At 42.8% G+C, this 26,883-nt stretch overlaps 1 protein-coding gene across 1 annotated transcript; it reads left to right on the forward strand.

Annotated features, from left to right (window-relative positions):
- Positions 1-7,462: 7,462 nt before the first annotated feature.
- Positions 7,463-9,655, forward strand: LOC143632097 (subtilisin-like protease). The gene is made up of 3 exons (XM_077100680.1): positions 7,463-8,563; positions 8,756-8,759; positions 8,796-9,655. The coding sequence occupies exons 1-3, from the start codon at positions 7,463-7,465 to the stop codon at positions 9,653-9,655; spliced, it is 1,965 nt and encodes a 654-aa protein (XP_076956795.1).
- The last annotated feature ends 17,228 nt before the right edge of the window (positions 9,656-26,883 follow it).

A 26,883-nucleotide genomic window follows, 5' to 3' on the forward strand; every position in this document is an offset into this window, starting at 1 on the left:
CATATAAAGTATAAACCATAAAGTTAGGACAACGTGTTGTATATCATATTTTCTGTATAACTAGTATTTGTGTCCACGCGACGCAGCGCATAACCGTAGAAAAATGAAAGCTTGAAGCAGCCTCGACGACTTGTACGTTTATAATTTGCTGACTTGTACATTGTTACTACTCCTCTTTGAACAAAATATAGTTTACGACACTAAAGAAATCTCTTTATTTCAAATGCAACTCCGTTTGCATACTGGAATGTTGAGAGAATATAAATTAAAAAAAATGTCTTTATTTTTGTATGTTTTTTTCAAGTTAACGAAACTTAAGTTTACAAAGAAAATAAAATTATTAAAAAGTTAAATGAGTTATAGACATCTACTGTTTACGGTATAAGTGGTGAAATTGTAACTTAAAAAAAAATGAACCTGAAGCACTTTGTGTTATGACATCAAATTTAAAACAGGATTAATAATAGTAACCTTTCGCTTTTTACTCAAATGAGTCAGCCATTTTAGCTAGAAATAGACCAATTAAAGGGATACCTCAACAATTCAACATCAAGAGTAATTTAAGAGAACAAACTCATACAAACCGTCACATTATCGCCAAATTAGATTCCAAATTTTCTCAAAAACCTCACTTTCTTTCACAACAATAAATCTCCACAAACCTTATTAAAAAATATTAAAACTATATATAATGGTGTGTGTATATATATATATGTGTGTGTACGTGAGAGAAGGAAGAGAAAGTTGGGCCACCATGCTATGTTGTCCCCCCTCAAGTTTGCAAACAACGACTTCGCCGCACAAACTTGACTCCACAACAAAACAATGAAGTTTGTAATCCCTTTGTCCATGTGATGCCACCTAAATCCAGACCTTGGGATATGAAGGTTGTTGTGAATGCTCTAAAATAACATGTAGGTACTATACACGCACATCCATTCGACATGAAACTAGATCAAGAATCACCTTAAGGAATACATTGCTTCAACTAAAGACGCCACTCGTCAATATATGCCATTTTGTCATCATCCATGCGCCTGGTAGTTCACATGTCTCGAGTCTTTCTATTATCTTGGTAGTCTTACCAAGAAGCTTAGCTGCAACCTTGACACTAGCCTCTCTTTTCTCTATCACATTTTCATGGCATTTCATTGTTATGACTCGTATTAAGAAGGTTCTCCACAAGTTCTCCATTGGAACTTTCGTTGATTTCAGTTGCGACAATTTCTTTAGCTTTCTCAGAAAACCATTTAAGAATCTCTGTTGCCATTTTCTCTTTAAAATTATTTTTTGCTAGAGGATTGTCCAACCACTTGCATTTGTTTTCGACCTCCTGCCATAACGCCATGCTAGCCTTTCGAAGATTTACATATTCGTTTGAACAGTGGAGCCTTTCTTCCACAAGATGGGTGTAGGAAAGACCTTCACCAACACTTTTGAACAAGTTCTCAACCGTGTCCTCAGGAATATTTGGGAGAGCAACAACAATGCATGCTAAGGTTACTATTGGTAAGCTCCAACTGTTAACATGTTCAAAAGGAAGTTCCAAGAGATTGTTGTTTTGCTCCTTTGCGGCCTTCAACAAGAAAGAGTTCATAGATTTTGTAATGCCTTTCAGTGTTTTTTCAGCAATCTCCACCTCATTATCAATTTGTAAGACATAGTTGCTAACGTCAGCATCTATATCGTCCGTCCTTGGGGCGACGGGTGGAGTAAACCACCTTGCCTTCAATGACTTCCAGTGATATAAAACATTAGCGACAATTATTGAAGTGACTATGGCTATGAGCGATAACAATTTGCACGATACTACAACTATCTTCTGGAATCCAATGCAAAGGCTTAAAATGATGTTTTTTGGATTGAATATGAGACTTCTTGATTTTCGACCGAGTGATATAAAAGGTATAGGACTTTGTTTCCACTCCAGATACGGGGTCGATCAATAACTCTAGTATGAATGCAAATATTCACAAGCATGGTGATAACTAGAATAGACAAATCTATTACGTTTGCAAGTAGAGTCGTGTTGTCCATAGACGCCAAAGAAGGCATTAAGTTGGCCATCATGGTGCACATAAACCCCAAACTTCCTAGCTTGGTTGCCTGGTTCATATAACCTGGCATCGCGCTACTTAGATCAACTGGCAATTTCATGGCAACAGCGATCACCGTGATAGATGCAGCATTCAGAGAGAAATATTTGCTTGGAAACCAGAACTTTCTATTCGGAAACCATGCAACAAATCGGAGGCCATGGCAATGATGCAAACAAAAGATGCTACTGAAATGTAGATCCCAATCCAAGCCATAGGTTTGCTATACTTGTCACCGGTTTCCATATCCGCTGCCATGTTACAAGAATGAACCAACTGGATGATGTCACTAAAGTTACTAGACGGGTTGCGGTTCAACGTGTTCACAATTTCAATGCATCTCTCAAATGAAAAATGGTATGAATTCATGATGGGATGCTTAGCCAAGTAATGAGTAAGTTGATGCTAATTATTTATAAAAGAAGATAAGCACCTCTTTTATGATCATTCACACACATTGCGATGAACCTTCCTTCCATTCAATGCATACAGTTGAGTGACCATGGACTTAATTATAAGACGGTGACATACTTTGACAATTAAGGGACCATACGTTATTGAAATCCATAGCATTTATTGATCGGTTATGGCGGTTTCGGTTAATCGGTTTTGATGGTTATAGCGAGCCGGTTATGGGTTGGTTAACCGTAACAAAGACAATGCAATTGAGCCTAAACGTTTGGTACAAAATATTAAAAAACACGACATGACATAATCCACCAAAATATATATTCGGTACTATTAATACCAATTATTTAAAAAAAACGACTTTATATAATTCATCAATGATATTCAAGTTGATTCGATTACTAACGCTGAACCAAAAACATAAAAATGTACAATCCAAGATGTTTGGTGAAAGTTAACCCCAAACATATTATTGGTTATATAAATGGTTCGGTTCGGTTATGGCGGTTTGGAATTATCTTTAAGCAAAATCGACCCGTATTCAGTGGTTTTCAAAAATTCATTAAACCGACCTATTGGTTATGTCGGTTATCGGTTAAAATCGGTTTGGTTATGGCGGCTATTGTTACGGTTTATTCGAGACAACCGTCAATCTCCCAAGAACACAAGAGAAGAAGAAAAAAATAGACCCCAAATATTGATTCTTTCTTATTCTTTTTCTTAAATGAGATTACAGTATATAGGAAAACAAAAACATAAAAATAGAAAAAGATAAACAATAAGGAAACACAATTTGACTATAATAAGGAAACTAAATAAAACATAAACTTAAATAATAATGATAATAAACTTATTAATATAACAGGATCATATCAATTCCCGGCCCCTTGAAAACGTCATTGTCCTCAAGGACGAAATGTCGTTGCCATGGCGGTCGCCACTCGAGTCGTACAACAACAAGTAGGGTGGTCTCAACGTAGCACCACGGTGGCCACCATATGACTCTTCCTGTGTTATTTAAGCCAATGTCAATAGACGACCACAAGGGGCGCAACACCGGTTCCCTTGTTGCACCTTTTAACAATGTCGACGCCAACGAGCTAATTGTATTGTTGTAAATTTGAGTGGCATCTTTATTAACCATTAAATTACCATTTTGTTGCTTATATTTACCGGTTGCATGCTCACCTAAGGTCACATCCTCCAATCCTTTAGTAACTTCCTCATTAACAATGGTTTCATGATCATACTTGGCAACTGCATTGATGAAACTAGCGTGGAATTGAGTAAGCATTGTCGTAGTGAAATCATCCCAGATGAGGAAATCTGAACTCCGAAGCCAACCATTAAACCACCAGAATGGTTCATCATCGAAGGATTCAATGACATAGGGAAACCGTTCGTCGCCATAGATCGCGTAAAAGAGGAAATATCGTTCAGCTTGAGAGATCCATAGGGCAGGATTTGATCCAGTGAAACGAGGTAATTGTGGATGCTCCCACAAGAGTTCTTCCAAAGCCATATAGGCTAAGGCTCAATGAAAGCACCAATTGATACGGTTTATTCGAGACAACCGTCAATCTCCCAAGAACACAAGAGAAGAAGAGAAAAGAGACCCAAAATAATAATTCTTTCTTATTCTTTTTCTTAAACGAGATTACAATATATAGGAAAACAAAGATATAAAATAAAAAAAGATAAAAACATAATTTGACTATAATAAGAAAACCAAATAAAATATAAACTTAAAAGATAGTAATAAACTTATTCATATAATTCTATCGTATCATTTTGTTTGTCTTTTACAAAACTTCATATCCGATTTTTAATATATATCTCCAGTCAATTAAATGATATTTATTTATTCTCTTTTTATTATTTTTTTTATCTTTCATACATTTATAGTCACTAACAAAATTACAAGGAATCATATGGGGTTGGTGGCCGGTTAATAAAAACAAAGCGTTCAAAACATCAAGGAGTTTGCTTTTCAAGCCTTTCAAATGATAGAAATTCATGTTCAAAAGAAAACATAGCGATTCTTTATATATATGGAATCACCATTCAAAGCAGTGGCGGATCTAGGAATTTTTTTTGGGTAGTGTACTACTTTTAGATGCTTCAATTTCATAGAGTCGTGTATAAAAAATTCCGGATCGGTTCAAGGTTTGGGTCAGTTTGATGGTTCGGGCAAAGTTCATTACATAATAAAAATACAATAAAATAATAAAAAAGACACCGTCATTAAAAGTTAAAAAACACATAATATAAATACAATAGTCTTTACGATCCAAGGAAGAGTAGCAAGGCAGGAAGAATGGCAACGGACCAACGATGCCACGATGGTGTGTGATCGGCCGGAAAAGAAAAGCAACAGCGGTGGTCGGAAAAAAAAAGCAGCCACGATGGTGTGTTGTTAGTATGAAGGGGGAGAGTGAGCGAGAGAGGCAGGCGATGTAACTTTGTGTGTGGTGGCAATGGACCAACGGTGCCACGGTGGTGTGTGGTCGGCCGGAAAAGAAAAGCAACAGTGGTGGTCAGGAAAAAAAAAGCAGCCACGATGGTGTGTTGTTAGTATGAAGAGGGAAGAGTGAGTGAGTGAGAGAGGCAGACAATGTGTAACTTTATGTTTTATAAAACCCTAATTAATATAAGGCTGAATTTTAAAAAAAAATTCATAAAATTTGCTAGTATACGGAATCAAACCCATGACCTTCAGTTTACAAAGTCAACAACTTATCAGCTAGACAAATGCTATATTATAAATAGGAAGGGTTCCTTCCTAATTTATAAAGTGATTCCTCTAATATTTTCTATATATCAATACACTATTATTTTGAAACTCGGATGGTTCTGAAGAAACACCCATTTACCATGTAAATCCGCCCCTAATCGAAAGCATTCACATGTTCACATTGTGCTATCCCTCAAATCTATCTACAAATCACCATCTTCTAAACTTATCCCACATTTTTTCAAAAACTTCCAAGTCAAATTCTCCACATATATCACTATCCTAATTAAATAATACTTGTTTATTCAATTTTTGTTATTATTTCATTTTTTCCACTCGCAAATACTCACAAAAAATAATTAAAAATGATTATGGAGTTGATAGTGACCTCTTAAGTATGAGGGTAGTGTTGTTTCCTCTAAAAATTTAGGGTTATAGAAATGAGGACGACGGATCTAACGGAGTAATGTCAAATAAATTTCTTTTTATCATTTTGTTAAAATTTAGCGATGAGGTTTGTTATGGGAAACCCATTTTGAATGCTTTTATTCACACCATCTATTTCATATAATAAGAAACGAGGAGTGTGAAAATTGTAGAAAACCTCGAAGTTTTCTATTATTTATTTAAAGTTTTCTTAAGGGAAGCTCTATTGAATTTGCCCTTATATATTTATTACTTTTGGAATTAATGATGCAATATCATCTATATTATATTCAATGAGTTGATCTTACTCTTTAATGACCTTAATCCACAACTTAATACAAATTAAATCCTCAATTTGACTGAATTAGGCCAATATTTATAGTTCTTTATTTACCTAATTAGCTTCAAATATATTCCACTACGTAAATGAGTTTCAATAAAAATCAACAACATAAAATCACCCTAGGAAGTGTTCTTAACCTAAAAACCAATTATTAATCCTCCAATACATAATAATGTCCAAACGCTTCTCAAATACAAGTATACAAAATGTCACTACGTTCCGACTAATGGCAAGTATGGTCCCTCAACTATTTAGCTCATAAGTTAAGTTTCTAGTAAAACACTTTTGGTCCCTGAACTACATTTTAGCAATTTATACCCACAAATTAAATGACTTGTACTCTAAACTTCCATACTCATACAAGGGTATTTATTAAATTTATTACATGATAAAACAATAACCAATTTACCGAAATCTTCTTGCATTTGTTTATTAATTTTATTAATACGGGCTTTTAAGTAAATTGGTTTTCCTTTAGTTTTGGTAAATATATTAATTAATTCAATATCCTGATTTTACTCCATATTAATTCAGTTTAATTAATAAACTGATTGTCGATTAGCTATCATAGATTGGTTTTCTTTTTTCTTGATAGTGGGATACCTACTTAGTTTAGTTATCCAAAGCTTGAAGCAAGAAAGTTATGCCATTTCAATAAAAATAGAAATGATTCTTTCTTGGGCCCATAAGAATTCACACCATGTTTCTACATTCAGAAACACACAGAATGTTAAACCAAAACCAATTGTAGTTATCTTCAATGAGCCAAGTTTATTGGCCATTTCGTCCGATGATAAACAAACATGAAGACGAAGAAAACCCTCCTTAATAGCAAAAACGACATGCGTATCTAACTGGCTAACATTCTGCACAAACAAACTCAAAGCTGGCTGAGAAAGTGATTGTTAACAGGCTCGATACCTTTGCAGTTTTTGGTAGATATAAGAAACTCAAGTATGTTCCTAGATAATAAACCAAAACGAGAATGACAACAACGTACTTGCTGATTAAGGATAAATATTAAGCCTGAAAGCAATAAGAAATGTGTTTTAAGTGATAAATCAATCTTCTTTGTCTTAAAAGCAAGATATGGCACTATGAAAACTAGCAAACTTTCAAGGGGTTTAAACCTACTTTTAACAAAGAGAAACTTGTAGAAATGGACAAACGAAGGAAAACATAACTAGTTTCCTAATTCTAGATGATTGGGTAAGCATAATATATGTACCATATTATGCGTGTATCAGTAACTACGAAAGTGCTGCAGTTTGTTACAAGATTATTCCTAAAGAATAATGTCATACTCGATCGGGTCCACTCAAAGGTGATTACAAACGAAACTCTATTTCACAGTTTCACCTCAATGATATATAAATACCCATTAGGAGTAGCCCAAGACATATCCACAAGTTAAATCTTCAGTCACCATAAACATTGAGAGACTTGAGATACAAAATGTCGCCAACAGTTGGTCTTGTGTTCCTTCTCACTTGCACCACCCTTTTCAATGTACTTCCCACCAAAGCCACTGAACTTAAAACTTACATTGTCCACTTAAGTTCACCTGAAGTCCAGACCCTCAACACTGATGAATGGTATAATTCATTTTTGTTAAAAGTAGCTGCGCGATCAAACGGGAAACCAGAGATGGTTTTCAAGTACCATCACGTGATTACCGGATTTGCTACTAAAATGTCAGCCGATCAAGTAAAGGTGATGGAGAGTTTGAGTGGAGTTTTATCTGTGCGGCCTGAAGGTATGTATCAGTTACAAACAACTCGTTCACCTCACTTTCTGGGCCTGCACCATAATTCAGGTCTGTGGAAAGACTCAAACCATGGGAAGGGAGTCATAATCGGGCTTATAGACACTGGAGTTACTCCATCGCATCCCTCGTTTAAGGACGATGGTGTCCCCCCTCCACCGTCGAAATGGAAGGGTAAATGTGAAGTGGCAGGGTCATGTAATAACAAGCTGATCGGATTAAGAAGCTTTGTTAACGGAAGTTCTCCGGTAGACGAGGAAGGCCACGGGACACACACTTCAAGTACCGCTGCAGGGAATTACGTACACAACGCAAAAGTTTTCGGATTGGGGAACGGCACTGCAAGTGGGATGGCACCACTGGCTCACGTAGCCACTTACAAAGTATGTGAACCCTTAGGTTGTCTAGGCAGTGCTGTCTTAGCAGGTATGGATGCAGCTATTGAAGACGGTGTTAATGTGTTGTCACTTTCACTTGGTGGATTTTCCAGGCCCTTTTATATTGAAAGTATAGCACTTGGCGCCTTCAGTGCCATGCAGAAAGGGATCTTCGTGAGTTGTGCAGCAGGTAATAGTGGGCCAGCTAGTGAATCATTATCAAATGAGGCCCCATGGATCCTTACGGTTGGTGCTAGTACAATCGATAGAAGATTCCAGACAACAGTTATTCTTGGAAACAAGAAGAAACTTCATGGTGAATCGTTGTACCAACAAAAGGGTTTTGAGCAGAAGCTTCGGCCTCTTGTTTACCCCCCAAAAGGGTGCAATGAAGGGTCGTTGGACCACATTGATGTCAAGGGGAAGGTAGTGTTGTGTGATCTTGATGAGCACATTCCTAATGTTTATATGGGAAGGATAGTTAAGGAGGCAGGAGGAGCTGCCATAATTATTGCTAATGACATTTCTAATGGTGAGAGTATAGCAGCACATCCTCATGTTCTGCCGGCTTCATATGTCGGTTACAAGGAAGGGGCTGAGATTAAGAAGTATTTGAGCTCAACTTCTTCTCCCGTTGCAACTATACGTTCTGATGGAACTGTAGTCGGGATAAAATCAGATCCAGAGATTGCTTCTTTCTCATCAAGAGGGCCTAACCTTGCAAGTCCTGGAATCCTAAAGCCAGATATTACTGGACCCGGTGTGGACATCCTTGCAGCATGGAATGAGCCGGCCGACAACCAAACAGGAACCAAAGCAGCATTTAACGTCATAGAAGGTACATCGATGTCTTGCCCTCATCTTGCAGGCATAGGCGCGTTGCTCAAAAGTGCGCATCCAGAATGGTCTCCAGCTGCTATCAAGTCTGCAATAATGACCACTGCTAGTCAAGTAAACCGAAACGGAGAGCCCATCGTAGAAGAAAGCGGGTATCTAGCTGACATACATGCCATTGGATCTGGTCACGTAAACCCACCAAAAGCCCATGAGCCAGGCTTTGTTTTTGACATCCAGCCCGATGACTACATTCCTTATCTTTGTGGGTTAGGCTATACGCCCAAACAAATTGAAATCATCGTTAAAAAGAAATGTAATTGCTCAAAATCGATAACAGAGGCAGAGTTGAATTATCCTTCTTTCGTGGTATCTCTAAAAAGAGGTGGCAGCAAAACATACTCAAGGATGGTGACTAATGTTGGTTTGCCAGAAGCTTACACAGTCAGGGACACTTCTGTACCAGAGGGTGTAAGTGTTAAGGTTGTGGTTCATAATGATGAGGGTGTCATGGGCTTCACAGGAGTGCAACAAAAGCGAACATACGATGTAACGTTTAGTCGAGATGCTAAGGATAAGGAGAAAGCACCATATGGGCAAGGGCATATGACGTGGGTATCTAACACCGGAAAGTATACAGTTAGAACCCCGTTTTCATTCAAGTTTGAATGAAGATCCAGATATTGTATAACATGAATTAACATCTATGTAATGTATGGTTTTATATATATATAATAATAAAGTAATATGATTGGAAGGAAAGAAAAGGTAATATAAATGCATGTTTTCATATGTTCCTGAGAATTCATGTGTTTATCTTGATACAAACTTAATTAAAAATTAAAAAAAATATATATAGAATCGTTAAGTTCGAGATCAGGATAATTGCTTACTAGTTAAGTGCCTAAGTGAACCAATACTTGAAAGCTCTGAATCAGCTATTAAAAATGAGTGACCCGTGTAACACCATGATTTTTCCATACTCAAAAGCAGTCTCTCTCACCAGCCATTAACAGGCGATAACTCATAATTATGCCATAGCAGATATGAATTCATAACTCAGAGATAAGAATGTGGATGTGCGAAAATTTCCGTATGATACTCCATACACACATACATACATAGCATTAATTACAAACCAATAAAAATGATTTACTTAGATCTTTGTTGGAGGTTAGTCAATTCTTAATAAGTGTAAGTCAAAGTAAATAGTATTCTTTCTATAAGTTCAGGGGTCATTCTTCGAAAGTTAGTGAAGTAATGTGGCAGGTTACATTAGTTTGAGGGACTGATTGTGCTCAATTGAAAGTATGGTAGTCAGCAGATCATTAGATTTGATTTGTAATTTGTTTCCAATTTCTCTTGTAAATCATTCGATTGTTAATCCGTGATATTAATAATACTTGAATTTTGTAATCGATTGTTCGTTTCTTGGAGGTAATTTCACTAGAATCTTCTGCATAGAGTTTGCTCCAAAAGCTTTACATTTTCTTAAAATTGACTTCAAGAAGAACATGTTTTGTAAGTTTTAATGGCGTATTTAAAATCAAAAGGTTAACTGATTATAAAGGCATTCTGCTTGTTTGAGATCACACCCAAAATGGACAGATCAATTACAGATCATGTGCAAGATGCCACAATTAGGTAACCCTAGTAAGCAATGTAAGTGTTTTATGGATCTAAAAGTATTAGCAAAAGTGGAAAGAAAGGAAGAGTTTTGAGTGCATATAAAAGTGTACCATAAACATGGCTGCATTTAATTGATGGGATTTACATCCAGTGTATCAAGAAAATAACTCATTCTAATATACAAGATAATTGAATTTGTTACCTACTTCAAATCAAGCATTGCAGCTAATATCTGAGTTGGGAAATTGTTCATCCGATTTGTAAGTCTAGCTGAAGGACAACAGATCGTCATTAGAAGCGGAGTATACGAGAGGCTGGGCCTCTAGCGTGTACATTTCACATGCCAATTTTTACAACAAGACTGGTCACATGAGGAATGGTTAATTTCATGTAGTTGCAGAATGCTTCAGCCTGCACAAAAGAAATATTAGTATTAGACCAACATGAAAAACTTGGCAAGTAAAAAGATATAATATATGCAGTGCATAACTGAAGAAACACTAAGTGACCCTGGGCAGATTACGGATAATCTGGGGGTTAAGTAATGTTTCCCACGAGGATGAGGTCCAGCAAAGAAGGTTGTTCTTCAGGTGACCTGCAAAACAGACACCGTAAGCTCGTCACTGAGAAGGGGGGGGGGGTTCCTCCTTGTGACCACCCTCCGGCGTGAGAATCAGACTAGATTGCTCTGAATATAAGTGTATATTAAGAGATTGCTAGAGAAGATAAGATAATGATCTCAGATGATGTCCTTACCATTCCAAGGTGTTGGAGTATTTATAGCCGAAGGTAGGTTTCCTAGAAGGTACAGCCGGCTGAATAGTATTCCTGTTCTACCAACAGTGGGCTACGCACAAGCCATGCTGGTTGGTGGATAGGCTGCGGCGGATAGTGACAAGGTCGGCTGTATACTGTTCCTTTACTGCCGGCTATGCACTGTTCCACCAACTGTAGGCTGCGCACGTCCCATAGTAAGGGTTGTTGAGTAGGCAGCGGCTAATAGTGACAAACAGTACTAGAGGGTGCTCCTCCTCGTACTGTTGTCAGTGAGCTGTCACCCTGTGATTGGTTCATGGGCTGTTTTGGTCAGATCGTCTGTTTTGCCCATACCTTGGCAGGTATAGTACAAAAGATCTTCCAGAAGCATACGGACTGGCTCATTTGGGCGGGAGTATTCCCGCCTTGCTCATTCCTTCAGGTGACTACTGAAGTAGCAAGAGTTAGTGCCTTGTGCGTGTAGCCTTGCTATTAGTGCGGGTAGCCTTCCCTGATGGCTTGTATCCGCAACTGCGGGAACAAGCGGGGTACTTCACCATTGGGAGGCTTTCCCTGCGGGTACAGCTGGCGTACTGCGCGTAAGGTCTTCTCTGAGCATGGTGGGTCCTGCGGAAGCAGTTGGTCGTTGCGCAGACGTCCCTCTTCAAGGTGAGTCTTGCGGGTCCAACTGGGCTCTGCTGGGACCTACCTCTTCAAGTCCCCCCAGTCCAATGTTCTTCTCATGAATTATTAATAAGTGAGGTGAACTTTTGGACTAGCAAGGGGTTTTGAAAAGGGTTTTTAGTTTTAAGGTTTTCCGTGGGGATTCTTCCCGCGGTTCTCCTAATGTCACGCAGAAATTCCCGACTTTTCTGCTTGATCTTTGGGTATGAAGCGGGTAGGTCTGTAACCTCCTCGCAAGTCACGAGCGTTGAGTCCCACTTGTGTGGATTCTTCATGGGGTTTTGGTAGTTTTCAACATAGTGATCAATTATGTTAAAACCACCAATTCCATCTTGGAGTTTCAAACAATATAGTTCTCGACGTTCCCGCCATGCGGGGATGTTATTCCCGTTTCCGCAAGCATGCCCAGAAGATCCTTCTTGGTTTGAATTCCCTGCGGAGCGCTAAGTATGTGAAGGGTTTTGCCTTGACACTGTACCCGCACTCGTCTTACGGTTACTTTACTTCCAAGGTATTCCTGGCGTCAATTTCCTGCGGGTGCTAAGTATGTGAAGGGTTTTGCCTTAACACTTTACTCGCACCTGTCTTATAGTTATTTGGTTGCCAAGGTAAGGGGTATTTTCCCGCTTTTGAATCTTTTTGAAAATTTGAAATTCGAAGAGTTGGTGAAAGGATAAGAACAGTCCAAACTATTGAAACGTCGTCCGACGGTTTCTTCTGACAGTGTCAGGACGTGCAGGAAGTTATGGGGACGTGACAGTATATGGTCATTCCAGGCGCTTTTTCAGGCGCGTGGGCGCGAATTTTCGGGCGCGTGGCCGCGAAATTACTGGCACGCGTCCTTTCAACAGCTGTTGCCAGCTTGCTTTTTGCCACGTGTCATAGTTTCATTGCACCTGCGATTTCTCTCTCTTCCGCATTAAATTCATCGCATTAATTGCGATTAGTATATAAAGGGGGAGAGGGTCCTTTGTAATTCACACTTTCACTTTTCTCTTCATCTTCAAAACGATTTCCGGCGAATACTCACCTTTTCAGTCGAGCATTCTCTTGAAATCGTTCTCTTTTTCATACCTGCAAGATGTCTTCTGCTCACGATCTTGAGGCTACAGCCCAGGAGGCTGGGGTGTACGCCGAGCACCCGTCATCCACGTCCGATAAGGATGACAAGAGTACTGCTGGCGAGTGCCAGTGTGCTCTGCCTGTTGATCTATATCAGTACATCGTCAGGAAGTTCATGCTCGAGTCTCTTGAGCCTGAGTTTCCTGAACCTCATCAGATGGTGTATGATGCCCCCAGAGGCAAGATCGGGGTATATGCCGCATTCTTTGTCTATGGGAATCTTAGGTTCCCTTTGACAAAGTTTGTGTACCGTGTCCTAGAGAGGCACGGTGTACACCTGACCGAGGTGCACCCGATGGCGATCGCGAAGATTCGCCACTTCGAGTGGGTGTGCCGGATTCTGGGCGTTGAGCCCTTCGTCGACCGCCTGATGACCTTCTACTCTTGGAGATGCATCCAGGGGTGGTATACTCTGATAACCCGGATCAAGGGTTTGAAGATTTGCGCAACCGAGCGCAGTCTTCGTTCATGGAAGCGGGAGTTCTTTTTTATCTCCGCTCGCGCCATCCCCCTTGCCATGAAGTTCAAGAATGGGCAAGCACTCCCCAGCCTTCACGCCTCCAACTACCAGGAGGCGGAATGGTTCTCAAAGATATCCCGAGTCCAATCTCCGGTTTACCGCTTTGCGGAGTCCGGGATGGTGATGCTCGGGATGAGCCGGGTGTGGAAGGATGCGGAGGCGCAAAAGATCTCGATCGTCCTTGAATACGGTTTGAACTCTGTCCCTTACGGTATGCTCTGTCTTCTTTGTTTATATAGGTTTGTCTTCTAACTGTTTTTCTTTTATTTCAGAGGGGAACGACTTGCAGTCGCTCCTGTATCCGCGGGAGGCTGATAGTCCCGCTCGGATGGGTACTCGTGCTCTAGATGAGAACGAGTTGCCCATCCTTGAACAGACGGCGGAACGGTTCTTGGAGGTCTACCCGCCAGGCCACGAGATCCTGAGCGCCAGGCGGCCAGGTAAGGCGTTATTCAACCCTCGACCCCTCAATGCTGAAACCTCTGCTGGAATTCCTCTAATCTTGTGTTCTGATGAGGAATCCACAGATGGTCCTCCGTTGGTGCGGAAGAAGAAGGCTGCCGGCGGGAAGGGGAAGGCGAAGGTAGCCTCCACTGCCGATCCGGCGCCTCGGTCTGATTCAGAGACCGAGAGCGAGGAGGTGGCGGGGAACCCTGGTGGTGATAAGACCACTGCTCCGGAGGCTGCGACGACTGTCACCTCCGGAGAGCCCAGGATGACGACGGTGAGCGGCGCAAAGAGGCCGGCTCCATCGGGTTCGTCCCCGCCTGTCCGCACTTTTAGGCTCAAGAAAACCCGTAAGTACAAACTTTATTTTTAACTTCATAGCTTTCCATCATTAATACTTATCTTCCTTGTGCAGGCGTGGATGCTACCGCATTCCAGGGTGGAGCGGGGAGGAGTACCTCCGGACCCATGACGGTAGGCTTGGTCAGCCTACCTGAGGCGACGACTCAGGCGGCTGCGCCTGTTTCAGTTGGTTCAGTTGCTCACCCAGTTGAGCCAACTGTTCCAACTGTGATGACATCACCGCCGGCTGTCAGTGCCATATTTACCGCATCTTTCACTGAGCCGACGGTTACTTTTTCTGCGGACTCCGCAGCGGCGACCACGGTTGTGAGTTCACCTACGGTGAGTTCACCTCCGTTGGTTCCTACTACCGCGGCGGCCTTCACCATGCCTCCTCCGTCATCAGCAACGACGGCCGATCCTTCAGGTATGCATGGGGCTTCTCGCCAACCTCTGCCTCCTTCCCATCTACCTGACCTCTTGGACGGATTTCCCTTGGGTTCAGGTGATGAGTTTGGCGGCTATCGGCCTGTTGTTGACCCTACAGGTGCGTAGGGTTCTTTTGGCCTCTTTTTTTTTTTTTTTTTTTTTTTTTATATCATCTTTTCCTAACTGCTTTTTGTTTTTTGCAGTGTCGGATTCCAATGAAGTGTATGTTCCACGATGGAACATCCGCCGAGGAACAACCCTTCGCACACCTGTGGAGTGCGTGGAGTGGGCTCGTCACGCAGCTCCCAGTGGTGCGTTGGGGGAAGCCATGGCTAGCTACCAGGAGGGTAGGCTAACCAATGAGCTTCGGGTTCTCCTGGCCCGGATGCAGCCACGCGTCGAGCTGCTTTGTCGTTAAAACGACAAGTTAAAAGCAGCTCGTATCCAAGAAGTAGCTCAGGCGCGGGCTGTCCGGGAGGAGAATAGGAGGCTCTCCGCCGCTGCTGCGGAGAAGGAGAAGGCGTTCAAGGCCCTTGAAGTTGAAGTTCAGGCCCGTCTCGAGGCCCGTTCCAAGGCTGCCCAAGCTGTTAACGAACAGCTTCGGCTGGCTAAGGAAACTGCTCGGAACGCAACTGAAAGGGCCACAAAGGCTGAAGCTGTTGCTGAGCCTCTACGCCTCGAGAATGAGGAACTTAAAGCCAAACTAGAGGCGCTCCAACAGGCTCATGATGCCTTGGTGATGGAAGACGCGAAGAAGCTCCAAGAGATCCTGGACCAGAGGGGGGTGCTTGACCAGACTGAGCGGAAGCTAAAGGGCGTTGAAGAGGCTGCGGCTAAAGAAGTGTTGCTTGCCAACCTCAACAAAAGTGAAGCCGAACGCGCCCGTACCCAAGCTCAAGCTGCCCTCTAGGAAGCTCTGGTTACCAAGGAATGGCTTCTTCGAGAAGCGTTGTCTCAGGTAAGCTTAACTTCATAATGTCTTTACGCTTTTCTTTGTAAATAGAAAAGGTTTTGATACTTGTATTTTTTCTTGTAGGTTGTGCATCGAGTTTTCACGGACACATCATACGACGATGCCATGAGCGCAGCCCTCAACGCTTCTCATGAGGATGGGGAAAAGGCCGGCTTCCTGCTTGGTCTAGGGTTCGTTGAGAAAGGCATCCCGCCTTCCAACTTCCCTTTGTACGATGTGGATACTGAAGCTGTTTATGACCAAGCAGTGAACCAGTATGCCGCCTTCCTGCATCCGGTGGTGGAGAAGGTGAACGAAGTTGCTGCTGCTGATGATGGGCTAGCTATCCTTAAAGTTTTCCTTGAACCGCCACGCTCTACTAATGGTGCGGGTCCAAGTGGAAGTGGTCCTGAAGCTTGATCCTGAAGATCCCTTTCCACCATTAGCGTAGATTTTTGTTTTTGTATAGCTTCTTTTTTATGCGGGTATGCACCTAGCAATCTTTGTAATATTTGAATTTTGATGGAATAAAGATTGTGTTAATTCCTTGCCTTGTTTATTTTACGCATGTTTTGATTTAACTTAGCAATTTCTTTAGTACTTAGATAAGTTAACTTTTTAACGTGGCAAATTATAAGTTTGTTCCGCTTCCTCTTTCATGATTGTGCGGGTATGACCGTCACTTACACTTAGTAGGATGGCTTAACTTTATTTATATCTGACCTGCGTGGAAGTTTTCCTCATCTTTTCCTTTGAAATTTTCTAAGTGTTTAGAATAAGTTAACCTTTGAACGTGGTAGATAATAGGTTGAAGTTTTGCCTCCTTGTTCGTGATTGTGCGGGTAAGACCGTCACTTGAACTTAGTAGGATGGCTAAACTTTGCCTACATCTGACCTGCGTGGAGGTTTTAAAAACTTTTGAAATTTTTACGTTTTGTGTTTATGCGGGTTTTGCCGCCTTCCACACGTAACGACTTACTTCTTCCCATATTTATGCGGTGAATACCGGCACATCAGTGTGGGAAGTTCATAAGTATAAAGGTAAGGCTATCAACACATTGTGAAAGGAGAATCATTTCCATTAGAAGTGGCTCTAGGCCTTTTCTTTACAAGTTTGGAATTGATCTACATGTAACATTTGCGTAATTGAGCTCCATTCCATGTTCTTGGGATGGGAGTGCCATCGAGCCTTTCGAGCCGGTACGCGCCCTTTCCCAGAACTTCTTTGATAATGTATGGCCCTTCCCAGACCGGGGCCAGTTTTCCTGGGCATTGTTGGTTCGAAGCCTCGTTGTTACGCAGTATGTAGTCTCCTACATTGAAGTTGCAGAGTTTTACCCGCGTGTTGTAGTACTTTTGCATTTGTCGCTTGTAGTTCTCTTCACGCACTGCGGCTAAGTCTCTGCGTTCCTCGGTTAGCATAAGGTCTAACCGTCTTTCCGCATCATTGTCTTCTGGCTGAATCAAGACCCTTGGTGAGGGTAAACCAATTTCGACCAGGACCATGGCTTCAGTGCCATAAGTGAGACTGAACGGGGTTTCTCCCATACTGGCCTTTTTCAGCGTTCTGTTTGCCCAAAGGACGTGCGGAAGCTCGTCCACCCAGCCGGATCTGTGTTCCAAGAGTCTTTTCTTTATGCCTTCGACGATGCTCTTATTTGCTCTTTCTACCTCACCATTACCCTGCGGGTGCGCCACTGAGGTAAAAGTGTGGGTGATTTGAAGTTCTTCCAGCCACTTTTGTAGCTTCTTGTCAGCAAAGTTGGTGCCGTTATCGCTCACCAAATTCTGTGGAAGTCCAAAACGACAAATAATAAATTCCCAAATAAATTTTTTGATATGTTTCGCGGTTGTTTGGGCTAGGGGTTTTGCTTCTATCCACTTGGTGAAGTAGTCGATGGCTACCACTAGGAACTGAACATTTCCTGCTGCTGTAGGAAATGGGCCTGTCACATCGATGGCCCACTTCTGAAATGGCCATGAAGAGGTGACTGGAACAAGTTCATTCTTCGGGCGGTGCGTGTTGGGTGCGTAGAGCTGACAAGACCTGCATTTTCTGATGTATGCCAGCGCATCCGTATGCATCCCCGGCCAAAAGTATCCCGCGTTGTTTAGCTTAGCTACAACAGCGCGTGGACCTGCGTGTACTCCACAGATGCCTTCGTGTACTTCCCTTAGGAGGTAGTCAGCATCTTGGTTGTCCACGCATCTTAAGAGTGGGCCAAGAAAGTTACGTCTGTAAAGGATGTCATCGATGAGTTGATAATTCAGTGCTTTACAGCGTAGTTTTCTTGCCTGTGTTTTTGACTCTGGTAGTGTACCTGCCGCAAGGTATTTTATTATTGGTGTCATCCACGTTTCTGTGCCGGTTTGGATGACACAAATTTCCTTGTGCGGGACCGAAGGTGCCTCGAGGAGTTCAATGCGGATGTCCTTTCCCAAGTGGGTGAAGGCTAATGATGCAAGCTTGCTTAACGCATCCGCAGATTTGTTTTCACTACGCTTGACGTGTATGACTTTGCAATCGTTAAAATCGCGCATAAGGGTTTTTGCTTGTGCGAGGTACAGGGCCATTGTGTCGTTCACGGCCGTGTACGTCCCGTTGATTTGATTGGCTACTAACATGGAATCCACGTGGGCTTCCAAGTGTTTCACTCCCATCTTACGCGCAATTCTCAGCCCGGCCAAGAATGCTTCATACTCGGCTTCGTTATTCGTACTTGGAAAGTCCAGTCGAATAGCGTAAGTGTATTCTTGGCCTGTTGGGTTGGTTAGTTTCAGCCCTGCGCCTGAACCCTCGTTACTGGCTGCTCCATCAGTGTAGAGTCGCCAGACATCATTGATGTCCTGTGCTGGAGAGGGTTGAGCCTCTTCCTGGCACTCTTTTTCCCGCGATGCAGGCACTTCCGCAATAAAGTCGGCCAAAACCTGGCCTTTTATGGCTGGTCTTGGCTTATACTTTATCGCGTATTCCCCCAACTCAATTGCCCATTTGGCTAGGCGTCCCGATAACTCGGGTTTGCGTAGATCGTTTGCAAGTTTGAAGTTGGAGAGAATGGTGATTGGGTGACCCTGGAAATATCGTCTTAACCTACGTGAAGCGTGTATAAGTGCTAAGACTAATTTTTCGAGGGTAGAGTACCTGGTTTCTACGTCTGTTAGGATACGGCTGACATAATAGATTGGCATCTGGATGCTTTTCCGTTCAACTAGCAGGACCGCCCCGGTTGCTCTATCTGTTGCGGAAAGGTATAGGATTAACTCCTCTCCCGCTTTTGGTGCTGTGAGCGTTGGGAGTTCGATCAAGCGTGACCGAATCTCCTGAAAAGCTGCTTCCGCTTCTGGTGTCCAGCGGAAGTGCGTTTTCTTTAAACAGTTTCTCAACGTTGACACGAAAGGAAACGACTTATCCGCGTGGTTTGCCAAAAAGCGATTAAGTGCGACTAGTCGTCCATTCAGTGTCTGAGCCTGTTTGATGGTGGTAGGTGATTCCATTTTGATAATGGCTTCGACCTTTTCAGGGTTCGCTCTGAAGCCATCTTTAGTGACGATGACCCCCAAGAACTTCCCTTCTTCCATTCCAAAGGCACACTTGCTCGGGTTGAGCTTCATGTTTATCTTCCTGAGCGTGTTGAAAGTTTCTTCTATGTCTTTCAACATCGCTTCTGCGTCAGGGCTTTAGATGACCAAGTCATCCATGTAGACTTCCAAGTTCCTCCCAATTTGGGCATGAAACTGGTTGTCCATCAGGCGTTGGTATGTGGACCCGGCGTTCTTAAGTCCAAATGGCATCATTTGATAACAAAATGTACCATCGGGCGTCCGAAAAGCGGTTTTGTCCTGATCATCAACGGCCATGTGGATTTGATGGTACCCCTTATACGCATCCAGGAAGCATTTAAGGCGAAACGGTGCTAACGAATCCCCCTTAAGATCAATTTCGGGTAACGGATAACAATCTTTGGGGCATGCTTTGTTTAAGTCCTTGAAATCTATGCACATGCGCCATTGTTTGTTATTCTTCGGTACTATAACGGGATTTGCAACCCATGTTTGATATCTGCTAACGCGTACGATGCCTGCGTCAAGGAGTTCCTTGACTTGGGTTCTACACGCGTTAGTTTGTTCTGGCCCCATTACTCTGCGCTTTTGTACGACTGGCGTAACAGCCGGATCGCACTTGAGCTTATGCTCTGCCTTACTTCGGGGTACACCAGTCATGTCAGCTGGTGTCCACGCGAAGATGTCAGCGTTTTTCTGTAGTAAGCGTTTGAGTAAGGTGCGTGTGGGATCAACAACTGTTGGGCCAATGGTAACGGCCTGGTCAGGGTATTTGCCGTTGAAGGCCCATCTTTCCGGTTCGGTGATGGTTGGTTTAGCCATCTTTGGTTTGGGTTTAGATGAGACAGATGCGATGCATACCTGGGGAATGCCGGTGATCATCGCTACACCCTCAGCTGTTGGCCATCCCATCATGCCGTGGACTGAAGATACCACGGCGTTGAATCTTGCCATCCCGTCTCTTCCGAAGAGAATGTCGTATGTGTGGTGTGGCTTCCTCATCACGACAAAATCCACGTCTTCTGTGCTTGAGTGATTCCCGTCCGTAAGAGTGACGGGGAAAGATAGGATACCCAGGGGGGTGTTTGTGCTGCCGTCGAACCCTTCCATCGAGGCGTAGATCGTTTCCAGGCGTTCCTTGTCTTCGTCATCTAGCTTGTCGAAGAACTGCCTGTACATCACCGTTGACGAGGCGCCGTTGTCAGCAAGAGTGCGAGAAGTGATGTAGTGCCCCAGCTGGCTTTTGATGACGATAGGGCCTTCTTTGCTGGGTCCTCCTGGCACTCGCGGGAAGCGCACCTCAGCTTCCTTCCACGCGCATGGTTCTGTCACTCGCCTTTTTCTTCCTCTGATCTTGCCATGAACCATGTTGATGCTGATGTCAACGGGCTTTCATCCGTTGCCTCTGTACCAGTTATCATTCCTTCCTCCCTTCTTGATTGATGCCACAAGGTGTGCCAGTCTTCCATCCTTGACGAATGTTTCAACAATATCCTTCAAGGATGTACACTCCTCCGTACTATGACCTTTTGTCCAGTGGAAGTCACAGGATTTGCTTTGATCCGCATTAGGTCGCTGCCGGATCATTGGAGCTTTTGGCCATGGTAGTTTTTCGGTGGCAAATATCTCCGTGACGCTTTTGGTGAGTGGCGTCCACCGGTGTTTTCGGCTTGAAGGGTGTGTGTTATCTCTTCCGCCAACAAGAGGGTGAGAGCTGGATGAGGTGTCAAAGTTTACCCTTGACTGCCAAATACCTAGCTTCCTCTTTTTGTTCTGCCGGGCGATCCGAACATTGTTTTCTCTAGTCCTTTGCGTGTAGAGGTGTGTACTCTGGGGAAGATCCCTTCCCAGTTGCTTCTCCGTCTCGGCAAAGCGCTTGGCAGCCGTCATGATGGCATCCCATGTGGATGGCATGCCGTCCTTACCCGTCAATGTGCGGATAAGCTCTGGGTATTCGGCGCCCTGGATGAAAGCTGCGCGAACAAGATCTTCACTTATGTTGCCCAGACTCAGCTTTTTGGAGTTGAAGCGAGTGATGAAGTCTAGTAAAGATTCATCCTCCTCTCTAACGCAGTTGAGGATCGTCCACTGTTCTTCAGTATATTTCCTCTGTTGGCTGAAGTGTTGGCTGAACTTGTTCTGAAAGTCCGCCCAATCATAGATGTGGTGGACCGGTAAACGATCGAACCATGCCCTGGCCGCTCCAACCATAGTCATCTGGAACATATAACACCACGTGGGTTCCGTCCAGTTACTGACGGTTACCCCCGCAATGAATCTGTTCAAGTGGTCGTCTGGGTCGGATAGACCATCATAAGTGCCGATGTTGGACATTTGTTTGGTACTTCTCGGGGCGATTGCTTCCGCAATGTCCCTTGCAAACTTGGACTTTCCTGCATTTGCAGCAGTTGGTCTAAAGGTTTTGGAGAAGTCACGTGGGTTTCTCCCCGCGTTCGTTGGTTTAAAGGTTTCTCCAAAATTCATTGTCCGTTGGAAGTCCGTTTCCTTACGCTTCCCTTTTGCCTTATGGCGAGGGTTTGCGTCGGTATCGGATTCTTCCCGCTCATCGTCCGAGTACTCGCACTCACTGTTCATGTTGAGATGTTGGCGAGTACTGCCGAATTCGTCAGCCTGTTGAAGTGAACGCAAGCGTTCATCCAACTCAGCTTGGAACTCTTTCTGACGTGCTTCGGCCCACGCCTTAACTTGATCGAGTGTTTGGCGAGGGACCCTCGTCCGTTTCTCCAACTGGGCATCAGTGAACCCCAGTGAAATATTGTTTACTGCACTTGTCCCGGCTTGGGTAACCGGGGTAGTGTTCGTAAAATTTGTGTAACTGCCGGTGTTCCCCCCAGTTGCTTGGGTTGTGGTTACCGGGGTTTCTTGGTCACTTACTGGCTTTGGGACCGGAGTAACGTTAACCATTTCTTCAGAAATTTTGAAAAAACTAAGAATTAGTTCTAGCTTTTATGCACGGATGGCGCCAATGAAGAAACACTAAGTGACCCTGGGCAGATTACGGATAATCTGGGGGTTAAGTAATGTTTCCCACGAGGATGAGGTCCAGCAAAGAAGGTTGTTCTTCAGGTGACCTGCAAAACAGACACCGTAAGCTCGTCACTGAGAAGGGGGGGGGGGTTCCTCCTTGTGACCACCCTCCGGCGTGAGAATCAGACTAGATTGCTCTGAATATAAGTGTATATTAAGAGATTGCTAGAGAAGATAAGATAATGATCTCAGATGATGTCCTTACCATTCCAAGGTGTTGGAGTATTTATAGCCGAAGGTAGGTTTCCTAGAAGGTACAGCCGGCTGAATAGTATTCATGTTCTACCAACAGTGGGCTACGCACAAGCCATGCTGGTTGGTGGATAGGCTGCGCCCGATAGTGACAAGGTCGGCTGTATACTGTTCCTTTACTGCCGGCTATGCACTGTTCCACCAACTGTAGGCTGCGCACGTCCCATAGTAAGGGTTGGTGAGTAGGCAGCGGCTAATAGTGACAAACAGTACTAGAGGGTGCTCCTCCTCGTACTGTTGTCGGTGAGCTGTCACCCTGTGATTGGTTCATGGGCTGTTTTGGTCGGATCGTCTGTTTTGCCCATACCTTGGCAGGTATAGTACAAAAGATCTTCCAGAAGCATACGGACTGGCTCATTTGGGCGGGAGTATTCCCGCCTTGCTCATTCCTTCAGGTGACTACTGAAGTAGCAAGAGTTAGTGCCTTGTGCGTGTAGCCTTGCTATTAGTGCGGGTAGCCTTCCCTGATGGCTTGTATCCGCAACTGCGGGAACAAGCGGGGTACTTCACCATTGGGAGGCTTTCCCTGCGGGTACAGCTGGCGTACTGCGCGTAAGGTCTTCTCTGAGCATGGTGGGTCCTGCGGAAGCAGTTGGTCGTTGCGCAGACGTCCTTCTTCAAGGTGAGTCTTGCGGGTCCAACTGGGCTCTGCTGGGACCTACCTCTTCAATAACTCAGTTAAATCATATAATATAATATAATATGTCTACACACACACGCACCAGTGAAGCTAAGGAAATTAGGTTAAGGTAGGACTGCTCAATGGTAAAGGATGCATAAAAGTGAAGCAGTGGCAATGTAGATCATTATATTTGATGCTAATTAATTATTAAATAGAGTTCAAAGTGTTGTATCGATGATGCAATTGAATGATGATTGACAGAGGCAAAATAATTAATTAATTAGCATCAATCAACTTACTCACTCCGCTCAGATTTTCCGGCCGACAGTGGATTGCCGGAAGCGAGAATTCCGGTAGGGTTTCGGACGCAGATACTGGTGTAGGGGCGGGTTATACTTGACCCACGTACAACGGATTATTATAGGTAAAAGAAAACGGATTTAAGTTCAAGGTTTAATATCACACTTAGAGGGGAGAAGGGGTAGAGGCCAACTTAAATTGACTTGAGATGAGAGGATTATGCATGATTTGCTAGAACTAACCTCTCTGAGGATATGGTTGATGATAGGATTTATTGGAAACGTAGAATTAAGTTTAATGACTTCTAGTGAGAAAGTAATACCTTAGGGGCTGCTCTTTATCTTATTTTGGTCACACGTCACTATATAGTTTTCTTTTTGTATGCTATGCTTATTATTATTATTATTATTATACTATTATCATTATAATTACTAAGTGTTATCATTAATTATATCACTGTTGAACTTTGATTGTCTATTATATTTTCACATACATATGATTTTTTAGAGCTGAGGGTCTCTCTGGAAGCCACCTCTCTATACTATTGGATAGAGGTACGGTGTGCCTACATTCCACCCTCCCCAGACCCTACTTATAGCTCTGCTATTGATGGGATTTTTCACTGGGTATGATTGATTGATGTTTAATATTACACTTTAATCCCCGAGAAATAATAAAAAACTTGATTTCTTTTTTCTTCAAACGACAAAAAAAGAGTTCCATTTTTTTGGAGGAAATCTTATAAACGTTGGTTTTTTTCTTTTCTTTTTTTAAATATATATTTGATATTTGAGTCAATTGCACGTACGGTTCATGTGGTTTAGCCTAAGTAAAATATTTTGTGTTGGAATTAATTACCGAACCGTCCTTAATTATATGTGGCTTGCGGTACAGGGAAGGAGTCTTTGAGTGCAAGTAAAGTTAGTTAAGAATCAGAGATAATTATCAAGTTTGGATTAATTATCTGAATTAATTGTTTATTAGCAAACCTAGTTATAGTTTAACAAGTCTAGGTGTTAGATCCCTTTTGTTTATATTAGTCTTTTGTATTGGTAATTATGTAATGGGCCATTTTGTTTACTTTGTATATTTTAGGCCCAAAAGAAAAAGTGTAAAGAAGTCCATTAGGCATTTGATGTATCCTACTTCTCATGCATGCTTCCCTATAAATAGGAAGCATGCCATGAGAAGTAAAGTGGTTGTTAAAAGTTGTGAGTTGTTGAATCCAATAGAAAACCTTTTGCAAACTTTCTTTTCTCTCGGCTCTTTCTCTCTTTTCCTCTCAAACCATCAAAAATAAAATCTCAAGATCCGAGACTGCTTAGGCGGCTTAGTGTGATTTGTAAGGCCCCGAACCTGGTGACCCTACTTTAGCGTCGGATTTACTCATAAACACAGTTCTTCAAATCAGAGTTTATTAAAACTTTTCGCGGAATATAAAACATCAATCATTTGTTACAAAACATTAGATCTTTTCTTTGATACCATAACACAAAACTTTATATTTAAAACATCTTTACTTCTTTCTTCAGATGCCAGCCGTTCAATCCATGCCGTGTGTCATCCTCATGCTAACTCTATAATCAGCTCACCTGCGTGCATACTAAAAGTCAGCTACGCTGAGTGAGTTCTAGTTAATCGAACGCCATACAATACATACACATACATACATATCTGTAGATACATATCCATACTTCACTAGTTACCCTTCTGTTCTACATACATACTTGCTACCATACATACATACATATCTACAATCACTAACCTCAGTCTACCGAGAGTACGTTCATAGTTCACCGTCTATACCTGTACTCAAGGTCGTGAACACGTACAAGGTTTGCAGTACTTACCTATGTTCACCATTTATGGTACGTACAAGGATCGCGGTCCTTCCCTATACCATAGTACATCCACAACACGTACAAGGTTCGCAGTCCTTCCCTATGTTGCAACCTAATTCATAGCACGTACGAGGTTCGCAGTCCTCCCCTATGCTACAAAATCAGCACGTATAAGGTTCACAGTCCTTTCCTATGCTGAAATACATCCACAACACGTACAAGGTTCGCAGTCCTTCCCTATGTTGCAACCTAATTCATAGCACGTACGAGGTTCGCAGTCCTCCCCTATGCTACAAATACAGCACGTATAAGGTTCACAGTCCTTTCCTATGCTGACGCCTATCTACATTACGTATAAGGTTCGCAGTCCTTATCTACGTTTACATATATCATCTACTTCACGTATAAGGCTCGCAGTCCTTAACTACGCCATTACCAGCCGAGTCTATGTCCGACAGAAGCTAGAGGGATTTGCCATCCTAACTTACTATGTCGAACGTAGAACTCACATGCCATTCGTGTACCTATATACACATACTTACATTATAACATAAGAACACTCTAGGCATTCTTTACCTCATTCATTTAACAACCATACCCCTTGTCGTTACGTGCAATATCCGAAGATCGTTCACGCCCCGACAAGTATTCATTTGAAATATTCATACATCTTCGATATATAATATTCGTACCTTTATTTTTAACCTGACAGTACGCGCAATATCCGAAGATCGTTCGCGTACCGACAAACAATCATTCATATCTATCACACATATCACATATGACATACACTTATCACTTAGGATAAATGTATTAACAACACATCGAGTATGCACACAGCCCCGAAAACATAACAAGGAATGGGGCTAGAAACTCACCTGAACACGGTTACGTTCACCGTTAATCGTAATTCCTTTCTTCAGCTGTGCACGGCTGACTGTATAACAAGTACACGTATTAAACAACTATCACTACTCATATCATCTTTCCAGTCTTAACTACTACCAACAACGAACGGGGGTCCGGGGGCAGCGCCCCTGGCAGCGGGGTCTAGGGGCGGCAGCCCCTAGCAGGGTCCAAGGGGCAGAGCCCCTGGCTGGGGTCGAGCTGCCAGGTCAGCTTGGAAAAATTTTATTTCCATTAACTGTCTTAACACATTTTTCATTAGATTTTTAATTTATTTTCTAAACGAACTTGACTTTAGGCGAAGTTAACCCTCGGGCGAACTTAGCTCTAGGCGAAGTTAACCTTAGGCGAACTTAGCTTTACAGCGAAGTTGCCATCAGGCGAACTTGGCTTCAGGCGAAGTTGTCATCAGGCGAACTTGGCCTCAGGCGAAGTTACCAGTTAGGCGAACTTAACTTTACAGCGAAGTTGCCATCAGGCGAACTTAGC

This window comes from Bidens hawaiensis, unplaced genomic scaffold (assembly GCF_021521415.1).
Source record: "Bidens hawaiensis isolate Kalapana, Puna unplaced genomic scaffold, B.hawaiensis_p1.1 tig00006365_1, whole genome shotgun sequence".
NCBI lineage: Eukaryota > Viridiplantae > Streptophyta > Magnoliopsida > Asterales > Asteraceae > Bidens > Bidens hawaiensis.